The sequence below is a fragment of the Oryza brachyantha genome, chromosome 6, assembly GCF_000231095.2.
Source record: "Oryza brachyantha chromosome 6, ObraRS2, whole genome shotgun sequence".
NCBI classification, from domain to species: Eukaryota; Viridiplantae; Streptophyta; class Magnoliopsida; order Poales; family Poaceae; genus Oryza; species Oryza brachyantha.
In genome coordinates this window covers 1197917-1212544 of record NC_023168.2, presented here as the reverse complement: position 1 = coordinate 1212544, position 14628 = coordinate 1197917, and the positions used below count along the sequence as shown (strand labels likewise).

The following is a 14628-nucleotide window of genomic DNA, read 5'->3' as shown; positions in this document are numbered from 1 at the left end:
ATAATCATAATAATCAATCATACGGCAAGAGCACAATAACAATAAACCACGGTTGGTTTAAAAAATATCACGAGAATTTTTTTTAAAAAAAATCAGGGTGATATATCCCAATAATTACGATGTATGTGTGGTTTTCGTATAAAGCTGTGATTATCAATATAGTGAAAAGTGCTATAATTATCGTTTCAGATACGGCGGTGACAGTAGGCGTATGACGTGCAATAATCGCTTCCTACCCAGCAGCTTGACCCTAAAACTGTAACGACTTTATCTAAAAGTATTAAATTTAAATTAACATGATTATCGTGATTATCGCTATCTAGCTGTTTGGGCTTACGAAACGATAAAAAAAAAACCGTGCACCAACTAGCTTCTCGGTGATTTCACTAAGCAGCAACTCGCTCGGTGCGACGTGATGTCACGAATCTGCAAACGAGTTGTATATAAAAAAAGACAAAAACAAAAAAACAAAAAACGAAAAACGAATCTGCAACGGCAACGGCAACGGCGTGCATGCGACGAAGCGGCAACTCACTCGGTGCCACCATGGGCAGCGCAGCACGGTGCTCCCATGGCGTCGTCGTGCGGTCGTGCCCTCTCCTCCTCCCCCTCCCCCTCCCCGCGGGAATCGCGGCCCCGCGGCTCCTGCTGCGGAGAGGTGAGGACCCCACGCTCCCTTCCCCTCCCCGCTCTTTCCCGCCAGCTAAATCGGGTGGGAGGAGAGTAGTAGCGCGAGAGCTAAATCGGGAAATCGAAAGTGAGGGTGAGGTGCGCGAGAGGGAGGGAGGGAAGGGCAGAGGCATCGACGTCGGTCGGACCCAGTCGGCGGCGGCAGGATGTCGATGTCGGGGTCGGACTTCGCCGCCGCGGGCGAAGACTCCAAGATCTTCCGCAACATCTGCCGGGACCGTAAGCTGCCCATCTCTGCCGCCCCCGAATCCTCTTCTCTGATTCCCTTGTGGTTTGTCTATGTCTGCGTGATCCGCTAATACTCACTGAATCGATCGCTTGCTGTTTCTGCTAATACTTTCTGAATCGATCGGTTGCTCCTCTTCCTTTCACAGGTATACTCAAAGACTTGCTGAAGCCAGACAAGGACAAGGAGACCAAAAGCTCATGGAAGGTATAAATCAAACAAGTGCATGTATAAATGTCATTACACAAATCTTGTGCATGGATAATTCCACATGTGATGCATAAAGTGTTGATTTTTTTGGGGGTTGCATATATTCACACTTATATTGAACAAGGTGTGGTACCCAAATGTGGTAACTCTATGAAGATCGATCGATGCCGATTTTCACCAGCTCCTTGCAGAGAGTCTGAAGGGGGATTCCCATATTGATTTCGTTTATCTCCTGCGCAGGTTCTTATCATGGACAAATTTACGGTGAGGATCATGGCTTACGCCTGCAAGATGGCAGAAATCACTGATGCAGGAATTTCGTGTAAGTTTGTCAAGCCTGGACCTGTGATCATGTTGTAGGCTTATAGCATACAAACAGAGAGTGTTGATCTTGAAATGCCATCGGTTTTCTTTTGCATTCACTTGAAAGACTAGTTCAGCAGATAGTACTCTAGTAAGCTGGTTGCTTTGAAATTATTCATAAATGAGATATTTACATGGATTTCTCTTGTCATGTAGTGGTTGAAGATCTTTTCAAACGAAGGGAGCCCATGCCTTCCATGGATGCAATCTACTTTCTCCAGCCACTGAAAGAAAAGTACTATTGGATTGCCTTTGACCTCATTCTTTCGTTTTATTGTTCTGAAGCAACAATACTGATAGCGAGTACCATATACATGGAGTATCTCGTCTTCGATTCATTTTGATTTTATGATGTTTCTTTTGGGTAATGGTTAGCGAGTAGCATATATAGTATGATACTAAAGACATATACATTTGAAACCAAAACCATAGCACTGCATTTCCTATTTTTGTTTAACATTAGCTTTTGCTTCCACCTTTTTTCCTTAGATGACTGTTCTGCTAGTTAATGAGTGTTGCACAATCAATCCCTGATGTTATATAGTCTTGAATCTTCTCTCATATGTGAGCTTCACAACCTGCAGTGTCATAATGCTTCTATCTGACATGTCTGGGAGATGTCCGCTGTACAGGAAGTATGTCAAATGGATTGTTCAATTCATAACCAGAATGCAAATTACAGAAGCTCATATTAAATATCTCACTTGATTCTAGGGCATACATCTTCTTTAGTTCACCGATTCCTAAGGAGCTGGTCTCTTACATAAAGAACGACAGCAGTGTGATACCACGTATCGGTGCACTAAGAGAGGTTATTATCCTGTTGTTTGTACCGTTGATTTCTTTGAGTTTGACAGATGGGTTTTCTAATGCTGAATTTTATTAATTGCAGATGAACTTGGAGTTCTTTGCAATTGACATGCAGGTATTCATAGCCTTCGATCTACATGATCTCTTAGTAGTGATGCCTCTTTTCTTGATTGCTGGCTAAGAAAATTTTCAGTGCTGATTTTATTTTGTTACTGTCAAGTATAAGCTTATCGCTAATTATAAGAAGCAACTGAAGGTAAATGTAAAATTAGCATTGGTTGAAAATAAGTTTGGACAATTTAGAACTGCATTTGCACTGTGAAGGAAAATTAAAATGGTTCATTTGCACCAATCTAATGAATTCATTTCCATGTTTGAAATATTTGTGATATTGCTGAAGGTGAAAACGTAGAAAATGAGGCCTGCTACTTTGTTACACATGTTGGATGGGCCATGGATGTATTCACATGCTGTTGGCTGGTTCTTTGATTTGTTATTAGTAGGGTGGTTAGTTCTATAAGAATTGAAAATTCAAGTTCTCAAGATTAATGTAATGATTAGTGGCATATCTGCAGGGCTTCACAACTGACCATGACATGGCATTGACTGATTTATATGGTGCAAATGAGCACAACTCCAAAAGGTTCAATGACACTATAAGCACTATGGCTACTCGCATTGCTACAACATTTGCTTCGTTAAAGGCATGGACATACTTCATTTGTTATCATCTATTCCCGTTTTCTAGTACTGATTTCATCACATTACTGATAGATTTCCTATCAGTCTTTCAAATTCATCGCATGTTTTTATCCTAATAGACATGGTTCCAAAAAAGTTTGATGCATATGTTTTTGCTTGTCATTTTTTCTCATTCCCATTTCCCAGGCCAGACATGCCAACCCTGAACATCGCCTTCCTGGCTTCCTTGATTCACCATGCCACAAAAAGAATATATTAAATTCCTTGAAAATGCAAAGAATATGCACTTTACAGAACTTTATTAATACCCTGTTAACATTTTGCCGGGTTGGCCGGAATAATACCCTGTTAACTGACTTACAAAGATATTGTCTTGGTGATCTCTTGAAGTCTTGTATTGTGGCAGACTATACCTTCCTCTTGTGAATATTTTAAAAATATACATAAAATAATCTATTAAACACCAGCAGTTCTAAGTATCTCATCTTCTTATGATGTATTCTTTCAGTCTTTGAGAATCTATCAAAGTATATACAGCATCATTGTTCCCCTTTTATCAAACACAATCTGATTCAAGTTATAACAGGAATTTCCTTGTGTGCGGTATCGTGCCCCAAAGGGCTCAGATCCATCAACAACAGCAAAATTTGACATGGTTCCAAAATGGTTGGCTACTGCTGTTTGGGATATTGTGTCGAAGTATAAATCAACAATACCTGAATTTCCCCAGAAGGAGACATGTGAACTGCTCATTGTTGACAGGCCTATAGATCAGGTGCTAAAGGATAACTTATGTTTCAATAATTATCGATTAGGAGTATGTGGAAGCAATCCATTATCTTTCCTACTACTAACAATAATTTCCGTATGTCTGCAAAGATAGCACCTGTTATTCATGAATGGACCTATGATGCAATGTGCCATGATCTACTTGAAATGGATGGCAACAAATACATATATGAGGTACATGTTTTATCAGATTATATAATGAACGTAGCCTGTTCACTTGCTCCATTCTTATGTTTAGGGTATAATTTCTGTTGAAAGGTGTCAAAAATGGGATCAGAACCTGAGAAAAAGGAGTCTCTATTGGAGGATCACGATCCTCTCTGGCTTGAGCTTCGCCACATTCACATAGCTGATGTGAGTTATGTGTTGTACTGTTGTTTAAGATTGTTTTAACTTTTAAGTACAGTTTGGTATGTGCTTTCTAACACTCATTGAAATCACAGGCTAGCGAGCGGTTGTACGAAAAGATGAATAACTTCGTAGCCAAGAATAAAGCAGCTCAACTTCATTCAAGGTGCATGATCTTTCTCGGTTTTAAAAAAAAGGCAATTGTAAATGTTCTAATACAGAGTCGAGCACAATATGAAATTCCAGCAATGCTTCTCCATTGGTGCCATCTTAGCATTTGTAGTTTACTGAGGGCAGTCATGTTCTATATCACCTCTTGCATATCCCTTATGCTGGGTATTTATCTGCAACATAGTTTGTTGCAGTTCAAACACAGTTTTATCTATATCTTTATCTTACTAGTGTATAGTATTCTTTTGGAAAAACTGATTTGGTTCGGATCTGAATTTTCAAACTGCTAGACAAATATAACCGGAATCCTTATAATTCAAAGGAAATAATATAAGCTGTGGCCTGTAGTTTGATGTCAAGGTACATCAAATGGTGATTGGTCAGCTATTTGCTAGCAAAAGTACAACCACAAATGCATCGTTCTTAGTAGTTAGTACTAAGTTCTTTTGTACTGCATGCTTATGACATTCCCATTCTCAATTAGAGATGGCGGTGAAATTTCTACGAAGGATTTGCAGAAGATAGTTCAAGCTTTGCCACAATACGGTGAACAAGTTGAGAAATTGACCCTCCATATAGAGGTAGCTAATTATCTCCATAATAGTTCTCTGTGTGCTCCTGCTGTTTTTTATCTTTACAAGTCATCAGCTATACAATGTGAAAGGGAAATAATTAATGTAGTTGTTTATCATGATATTATGGTAATTTAATTTAAAAGAGCTGTTGAGCACAAAATATGGTTTTTATCTCTCTTGCACAGTAAATCGTAGATTCCATATCTAATATATATGATGTAAAATTGTCAGGGTATATCTTTATCACTTTCTGTTTTTTTTTTTCTTTTTGTATTACTTAGTGAAACATAGCATCTGGTCCAAAGCAAGCAACTATTGTTTAGAAACACTTGTTGACTATTGTCACCTTAGTACATACTTGCATATTTGACTTTTATAGCGCAGGCCTTAGTGCCTTGCTTTGTGATTCTTTTTGTAAGTTCTATCTTCATCCTCAGAATGATAACAATTCTAATGCTCCCTATCGAGTTCTGTTCAGATTGCTGGAAAAATTAACAAGTTTATCAGAGAGTATGGCCTCCGTGACATTGGGCAGTTGGAGCAGGATCTAGTTTTTGGAGATGCAGGAGCCAAGGAGGTGATCAGCATCCTCAGGTCAAAGCAGGTTTGTTCGGAAAGAAAATGAAAACAGGCTCACTGCTAATTGTTTACCAGTTTTTCATTCTTTGCTTCTATTGTCCAGGATATGAGCCCAGAAAACAAATTGAGGTTGCTTATTATATACGCAATTGTGTACCCAGAGAAGTTTGAAGGTGACAAAGGGGATAAGTTGATGCAGGTATTTCCCATCAAGGTTTTATTGATTGTTAGTACAATGATTACATTAATTATACATAAATTACACACTAATTTCCCTAGTTAGAACATGGAAATGTAGAGTACCAGGTTGGCTATTATCATTGTTCAATGCTTACTCAAATGTAACCTGCTAACGAAAATGTGGCATGGTATTCCCAACAAAAAAAATGTGGCATGGTACGGGGTCTTGTCAGCTGTTTTTCAGGAATACATTTGCCTGTTTAGAGTTACTTTTTATCTATCAATATAATAGGAAGTCATGCTTGGACTTAACATGGGATACATTACATTGTGGATGAAGCAGTTGTTGCTTGCTTTCAAGAAGTAATATAACTATGGTGCAGATAGTTTTTTTTAAAGAAAAATTCATACACGGAGACAAATCTTTTGAGAAATGGCTTGGATGACTGGCAAAGTTGATTCAGAGAAATGTAGATATGCTAGGTTTCTTTGAATAATTGATTAACAAGGTTTGTAATAATAAGCTTTGGGTATACAATCATCCCATTAGCGGCCTTACATTTACGTTTATTCTACCTCCCAAGTAAGGTTAAGTTAATATGGAGTGGCTTATGAACCTTATGGTAAATGTATCAAAAGTATCCCGTGCGTTGCAAATATTGGACTGCACTACAATTTTGATTGACATGCATGCAGTTGATTCTACAACCATATGACACCTAAACAAGTTTCTCTTGACTCTTTGGACCTGCAGCTAGCAAAACTGCCACATGATGATATGCATGCTATAAACAGTTTAAGATACCTGGATGGTTCAGATACAAAGAAGACATCACGTGCAGGCGGCTTCTCTCTCAAATTTGATGCCCAAAAGGTGACGTCATGATTTGACTTAAATTATTTCTACTTCCTTCACTTGAACCAACATGTTCTTAACTTCTATACCAGAAGAAAAATGCTGCCAGGACAGAACGGCAGGATGGCGAGGAGACCTGGGCATTATCACGTTTTTTCCCACTTATAGAGGCACGTGGTATAACTATTACTAGTTTACTTCTAAAATTCCTTCATCAAATATCTGCCAATCCAGTTTATTTATGTGTGCTTAGTACAGTTAAGAATTACCTCATGAGATACTATCATTTTTTTGCGGGGAAATGAGATACTATCATTAGCCTTTTCTGAAACCAAAATATATCAAATTTCTAAATTCAGGCACCTCAATAATGTGGTTCATTCTGTTGATAAAAATATCTTATAATGAACTGAATTGAATAAGAACAAGCAAAGTGGCAATGATTGGTTTGTATTTGTTCTTTAAAGTAAAGACTGGTTATCATTCTCAAGCAGGAGTTGATTGAGAAACTTAGCAAAGGGGTATTACCTTTAAATGAGTACCCATCCATGAGTGAACCCAGTTCTACTGCTGAAGGAACTACACAAAATGCATCTGCGCCTCGACCAGCACCAACACAGCAGCCCATGTCCAGGAGATCACGGCGGACACCGACATGGGCTAAGTCTCGAAATTCTGATGATAGTCAATCCAGGTATTCAAGAAAGATAATTTTCTATCTGAACCACTCAACCATATAAATTTTCCAAGTAAAACTAAATATATCAGCTCCACACCTTTTAGTTATCTCTTATCATCATAAACTGAATTGGCAGCGACTCCTCGGTCTTGAGACATGGATCAGGTGACTTCAAGAGGCTAGGCAACCGGATTTTTGTCTTCATGATTGGTGGAGCCACTAGATCTGAAGTAGGCCATTTACTGCAAATGATTTCTTAACTCAAATCCTATCAAATGTATGTGTTTATCAATTCTTATACTTAAAATGGTTCAGCTGCGGACCGTGCACAAGCTTACTATGAAACTGAAGCGTGAAATCGTCCTGGGATCATCTAGCATTGATGATCCTCCCCAGTTTATTTCGGTAAACCCATTCTTAACACCACTATAATTTATAATGTCTTTGAAGTTCTTTCCTTTTCCCATTTCCATCCAAATCCTAATGCTGCAATGGAAAAAAAAGAATAGTAACCGTAACATTTTTTAACATAATGCGGACTGTTTCATTAGTTTAATGTAGAATTATCAGTTGATATTTGATCAATTGTACTAATTGTTTCAATCCACAAATGCAGAAGATGAAGATGCTAACTGCAGGTGGTGCCAAGGACGTCTCAATAGATAAGCTTCGCATTTAGTTTGCAAGTCAACAGATGGAACAAAATTGTCACCAGGTAACTTTTCGTACTTCATTTCTACCCATATCATTTCCGTTTCCCCTCTTTATGAGTCTAATTCGGAGCATCTTTGTGATACAAACATGTATGCAATTTACTGCAGAATTACGTTGCTACGAACGGTTAGAAGCCTTGGACAATGCTGTTTGTCATCAGTGACCGGAGTACTCACAATAATCACACCAAATGTAAAGCATGACATGTAGACAACACATTCTATACCCACATTATATGTTCTTCTCACCAACGTACAGATGTAACACGTAGAACAGTTGCGACAGTTGTTTTGCCCGAAGTTCTAACAACGCTATAACAATGACATGGTAACATCATTTATTCGAAAAAAAAAATGCTGGACAAGGTGACATCATAATCATACAGAAAATGGATTTGTAGTGAATTAATGGCGTTGTTTACTTATTTAAATATGAAGTTTTATCCATTGATCGGATTATCAAAAGTGAGGTGTCTGAGTCCAACTCGGGCTTGTGGCGGACGACGAATTGAAAATGAGGTGTGGCCAAAGCGCTTTCTCATCCACCACCATCGTGTGGTGACTTCACATTGGTCATTCACAATTATGGCAATTTTAGAGAAAATTGTTAGAAACATCGTACATATACAATTTGATACGTGGGTTTAAATTAATTTTATATATCAGTACTTTTATAAAGATAAAGCATGTTAAAATGATTATAAAAATAACAATAATGGTTTATATTTGTTATTGTATTGAAGATCTAATAGCGGTGATCGATAGTATTTTTTAGTGATTGTCAATATAGTAATTCCAAGGTCCTAATTGCTAAAACATAAATAAAAAATAGATAGAGGGGTGGAGAAAGAAACAAGTTGCATAGCATGAATTACACTATATATCATAATTACATGAACAAAAACTATAAAGAATGAAAGATTGAATATTTTATATTGGATAACTTATTATCCAGAATAAATCTACATTGATATTCATTAATAATAAATGATACGGGAAAAGGAAACAATATTGGACGGACTAGGCAGGGCATGGCGAGAGCCATACCTCGCCTATATGGTCCTTCGCCAATAGCTCGGGCTATGCATTGCTGTCCGATTCCCCATTTTCGCTTATGTTTACGAGTCAAAATTTATTATTCATCTTTTTGTTTCCGGTTAAAATTATTAACCTTAAATTTAAAATTTAGAGTAAATGTTGGTTTGCTTTTGGATCTCTAAAAACATACATATAAAAATTTTATTAATAAATTATTTTTTATTTAAAAATATGTGATTTGTTTTTTCCATAGCCCGAGACCGTACACGTGCCTACTTTTAGGTCAAAACCGATGCGGCGGTTGGGAATCATCAGTCGCGTTCGACGTTGATCATGGGTGTCAGCTGTGCTGTGTCCGCCCGATTGCGCCAAGTGTAGCGTGCACATGGCGACGTCGACGCCCAGCCGGCAGCCGGCAGCCGGCGGCGCCTTCGACTACGGCGACATGACGAGAGCTCCGCAGCAAGAAGCGGACGAGATCGGGCATGTTCGCTTTGTTGCCTGATAAACCTTACCAATCTATTGGCATTTGGCATTGTCAACATTTTGATAATGTTAAAGATGTATTGTAAACTCTGTTTAGTTTGATATTTTTATCAAATTTTAGAATAGTTGTGTGAGTAGAAATTTTTGGATCATTACCAAATACTGGTAATTTTATGATGATAAGGTTAAGTTTGGTTTGTTGCATAACAAAATTTTGGTTTTGTCAATATTTGATATGTTTGGATTTGGTAACAAAGTGAACAGGAGGCCTTTGAGGCCCAAAAACTCCAAATGTGGACTACGGCCCAATCCATGAGCCTGGGACTCGATCTGGAGGCTTCCGTGGGCCCTCGCGCCACATCGCTTCGCGGCCACGCGAACGTTCGCGAGAAATCTCGCAGGGCCTTGCCGTCGCTGCGGGTCGCGTCGTTCCTCTTCCTCCTCCTCGCACGCCGCCGCGCTGCCAACGCCACGGATAGAAGAAGCCGCGCGGCCCCTCCCCTCCCAGGCTCCCACCACCAAACCAGGAGAGAATCTCCCTCCTCCTCCCCGTCCTCGGGGATCCCCTCCGCTGCCTCCACCAACCCGCGCGCGCGATCTCCGGCCTTGGGGAGATTCAGGTGAGGGTTGCCGGTCCCTTCATGCATGCCCTGTGCGGTTGGGGAATGAATAGGAGGTTAGGAAATCATGCATGGTTTTAGTTCTTGCGGGGATCGTGACGTGGGAGCGTCTTTAGATTGTTTTCGGTGGGAGAATTCTGTGCTATTTCTCAGGGGAACCGATGAGAATCGATGAGGCGAGCGTTTTGCTAGTGCGAATTTGGGGAAAGTCGCGTGCTATCTTTCTGCTAGGCCGGCCTTGGATCGTTTTTTTTTTTTTTGGGGGGGGGGGGGGGGCTTCAATTTTACGGTTGATACGGTATTAAAGAGTGCAATTCAGTGGGATTGATTTGTAAAATTAACTGGCTTCGGTAGGAAATTCCATGTCACCATCTATCCATGATCGTTTCATGTATTACTGCTGTTACTTTTGAACAATTTCTGTATCGTTAGGTGCTACCGTGCTAAGTAAATTCATGAAGCTTGCAGAACCTGCCTAATCATTTGGAAATGGAGAGGGGGCGGAATGGAAGGGATGACTTCTTTGGCGGGAGGGACCCGTTTGCCGGATTCGGTGGCTTTGGTCGTCAGAGGAGCTTGATCTCTGGCTTCTTTGGGGGGAGGGATCCTTTTGATGATCCCTTCTTTACTCAGCCATTCAGTGGCGGGATGCATGGCCCAAGTCTTTTTGGGCCAATGGGAGGGCCATTTGGAGACATGAGAAATGATGGGTTCCTTGAGCAGGCTCCTCCTCCCAGAGTTAACAGCAAGAAGCCTATTATTACAGAGCTTGATGAAGAGGAAGGAGAGAATGCAGAGGGGCATGCTAATGAGCAAGCAAGCCATGAGTCATATGTTCAACAACCAGATGATGGTAGGAGTTGGGCTTGAATCATTTCTGTTCTCTATTTTATCCAGGATGCAGAATTGATGATATGTTAAAGTCGTTTTGTTATTTGTTAATTTCCAGAAATGCAAGGGGGCCAAATGCAGCCACGGAGGGATTTCAACAGGGCGAATGAAGGGCAGCCACAAGCTCGTGTGTTCACATATCAGAGCTCTACTGTGACCTATGGTGGTGTCAATGGAGCTTACTACACTGCTTCGCAAACTCGAAGGACTGGAAGTGACGGAGTAAGCAAATAACCTAAAAACATATTAATGGCCCCTCACCGTCTGGTTCACACAAGTAACAGTAATTATGCTTAACTGCAGATAACTGTGGAAGAAAGCAAGGAAGCAGATACTACAACCAAAGAGGCTACTCATAGAATCTCACGAGGAATTCATGACAAGGTAGATGCGTTTACATTCTAAAATACCTACATGGGAATCTAATGTTCAGATCTAGATCTAGTAGCTTTCAGTGTGTTCTGCAGGAGTCTCTATATTTAAAGACTAAAAATTAAAACTCAGATTATCAAATTTTCCAAAGACAATAGCATCAATAACTTCTTGTTATCTAACACTATGTTCATTAAAGTACTATTTAGGTATGTAACTAATTTTCTTTGTACTCAAAACTTTTAGGGGCACTCACTAACAAGGAAGTTAAAATCGGATGGCAAGGTGGACACTACACAGATATTGCACAATCTTCATGAAGGTTTGTCTGATGTTCTTTAGATCTGGTTGCCACATTTTGCTTGCATTTTGGATATATTTTTCACACAAGTACTCTATACAGATGAACTAGCGGGGTTTGAGGAATCATGGAAGGGGAATGCTGGGCATCACTTGCCTGGCTGGAACCAAAATGCTGGTACATCTAACAATAATGAACCAGGTAAGCAATGGTTTGGGTTTGTGAGAACCTTTATGCCTGCATACATTTTTGGGATAAGACTTAATTCTCTAGTTTTCTTTACAGCGCGTTAAAATTGTTCTTGTATAAAACAATGGGGCTGTTCATTCTCAGACATTCAATCTCAGTTTAAGCTTGACCCGAAAATGTTTCTTGCTTCCATCCTGTTTTTCTGAAGACCAGCTAAATAAAACTGACAAACACACTTTCTGGGCTCCTGCTGATTGCAAACCCAGTGGTGTAGCAGCAGTAACTCAACACAAAATTAATAATGCTAGAAAGAAGAGAGAGGAGTAGGCTGGGAAGTATAAAGTGGAAAAGGTAGACTGAATGTCCTCGTATAAACATCTTTTCAATTGGCTTGACTTCTAATATGCGGACAGATGGTTCCATGGTGGAAAAATGATGTAGTGTTCAAACTGTTTTAGTAGCACGAATGTCAGTCTCTGGGTACTAATAGTTTAGCGAAAGTTGGACCCCATACTGCCACTGTTGTGTGGGATCTTCTTTTTTTGGACAAGGCAAGAGAGTTGCGTGCCATTTCATTAAGGAGGGAAAGAAGTACAAGATCAGGATGCAAAACCTGACCCAAACACACTCACACCACCTAACATAACATTGCACAACGGAAAAGAAGGCCGAAAGTTCTAAAGGCTAACCCATTGTATGCGCAGCAGCAGAACTGCAAACCATTTTGCACTAGCCATGCACCATGTGAGCCCTCATGGTCTATAAGACCGCACAACCAGATTGACACTAAGCAGCCCCATCGAACACACAACCACACCTGTTCTTCTAGAGCTCCCAAATTACAAGAGTAACTAGCGAGTGAAAAGTGAAAAACCTCCTGCTTTGCAGCAGCACACCACCAACTAGACAAAGCGAGCAGTGTCCTGCTGAGGCATCAGCCCAAAACCCTCTGGCAGCACTAGAAACCAAACTTGTGTTGCAAAAGACTTTGTGTTGAATATGCTCATCCACTTGATGACAAAGAGGACGTGCAGCAGGGTGGGGGAGACAGTGCTTGGCCAAGCGATCCGCGGTGCAACATCTGTTCAGAACGGTGAGCCATAAAAAGATTTTCCAGTGCAGGGGCGAACGCCAAGGGGCAAATGTAGCCACCCCAGAGTAGAAAGCCTTATACGCTGATTTGCAGGTGTACACAACACACCTATCCTACAAAAGCTTCTAAACATGCTGATGTTGCACCCCCAGAATTTAGCACGACTCCCTCCACAGTCTCATGAGTTAGAACTTCAAGGGAGAGATGACCACTAATATCTGTGACCCAGCCACGGTTCAGCAGGACTTCCTCAACAGCGTGCTGCTTGAAGATTTGACTAGCGCTGGATGTTTTCAGTGCTTAGTTTTTTCCCCCTCTTTTTGTTGGGAGATCTTCAGCACGAGTTATAACTGTTTGTTGACCATGGCCTGACCTAAAAACCGGTGTTTAGTTCTATTTATCTTTAGCACGTGCATTGTGCACAGGTTCAACAAGTAGCAAATTCACAAATTTGTGAAATCGTTTATAGAAACTTGAAGTTTGATAAAAGGAGAGATGGTCAGACCGAAAGATTAGCTGAGTTTGGTCTTTTGCTTTTAATATGATTGAGAAGGGCAAATGAAAATGCCATGCCAAATGAAGTAGATGAACTATGAAGAGTTGTTTTTTGCTCCTGTTTTGTATTGATAGTGTTGAAACCTGGTCTGCCTAGAGCCCTAGACATGAATGGGTTTCGTGAACACACAGAACACTTAATTTTTATGTCCTGCTTTGTCTATTCTAGGTGCTTAGCAGCTAATGATCAATTCTAAATGGTTAGTTTTCATGGAATAGGATTCCAGCATAAGTTTGCTGATAACCTTTTTTACAAACTTGTTTGGTGATAACTGAAACTGCTTTAAGGTCTTCTATGTGAACCGTAGTGAGGTCTTGGGCTGTTGGCATTTATCTTTAGTTCTGTGGTTTTCCATGTACATTTGTTATTTGTAGTGGAGTTCAATATGTATGCTTCTGCTCAGTTGGCATTTTCTGCATTTTTTGATCCACTAATGTATATGGTTGTCAATGCAACACAGGTAATCGTGGCACCAGTGGACGTGGCAGGCAATCTGGATGGGGCTGGGCGCTTCCTGGAACGGAGCAAGGCCGTGATCCGAGACGGAACGGACGACCAAAATCACGAGTCATACCAATTTCCTGAAAGAGTTTATTATCCATGGATCGAATCAGTGAACTGCTGCTGTGAAAGCAAAATGCATTAAGATTCAGGTCCAGAGGATTAGGTTCAGGTGAATACTCCTGTTTCCTGGAGGTCCAAATGTACCCTACGACCTCATGTATGTATGTACCGGAAACTGTAAAAACACTACGGAGAGTGTGCGCTGTGCTGCTTTTCGATCTGTAGTAGTACCAAATAGGTCGTCGTTGCCACGTTGCTGTTCGCTCATGGTGAAAACTGAAAAAAAAAAAGTGCTTGTAAAGGTTCGTTTCGCTCTACTCGTGTGTATGCCCATTGTAATTCTGGAATCCAGAGCCGCGTAAACGTGTGACCAGATACTGTGTTGAGATCAAACGATGTACTTTGAGGCCTGTAGTAGTTGCATATTATAAAATGCTTTGTTTTCTTTGGACCTAAACTTTTTAAGTTTTATAAAAAAAATATTTAAAAATAGTCACATTTAAATAGTATACTTATATATATATTCAATGTTCCATTTAATGGGACAGTTTAGTGTTGCAAATACCGTTCTTTTTATAAATTTAGTTAAAATATAAAGTTAGTTTCTAGATGTATACTGCCTCACCA

General features: G+C 40.1%; 2 protein-coding genes across 4 annotated transcripts; both read left to right on the top strand.

Annotated features, from left to right (window-relative positions):
* The first annotated feature begins 495 nt into the window (after positions 1–495).
* On the top strand, positions 496–8281 carry LOC102719591 (probable protein transport Sec1b). The gene is given in 23 exon segments (XM_006655698.3): positions 496–802; positions 805–909; positions 1065–1123; positions 1367–1448; positions 1646–1724; positions 2074–2124; positions 2204–2300; positions 2382–2414; positions 2875–3003; positions 3588–3776; positions 3881–3964; positions 4049–4144; positions 4234–4304; positions 4794–4890; positions 5363–5488; positions 5567–5662; positions 6398–6517; positions 6592–6669; positions 6994–7193; positions 7315–7408; positions 7494–7583; positions 7795–7893; positions 8000–8281. Coding segments are annotated over 22 exon segments (2328 nt in total). The 5' UTR covers positions 496–513; the 3' UTR covers positions 7858–7893; positions 8000–8281.
* Positions 8282–9839: 1558 nt separating this feature from the next.
* On the top strand, positions 9840–14394 carry LOC102719302. 3 transcript variants are annotated; one of them, XM_015837931.2, is made up of 8 exons: positions 9840–10035; positions 10504–10622; positions 10656–10888; positions 10985–11148; positions 11230–11310; positions 11545–11620; positions 11702–11800; positions 13898–14394. In XM_015837931.2, exons 2-8 carry the CDS (start codon positions 10525–10527, stop codon positions 14020–14022), a joined length of 876 nt encoding a protein of 291 aa, XP_015693417.1. In that variant the 5' UTR covers positions 9840–10035; positions 10504–10524; the 3' UTR covers positions 14023–14394. The 3 variants fall into 3 exon arrangements, with proteins under 3 accessions (XP_015693417.1, XP_006655760.1, XP_015693416.1); XM_006655697.3 differs by having other exon boundaries at positions 10504–10888; XM_015837930.2 differs by having other exon boundaries at positions 10497–10888.
* Positions 14395–14628: the final 234 nt, after the last annotated feature.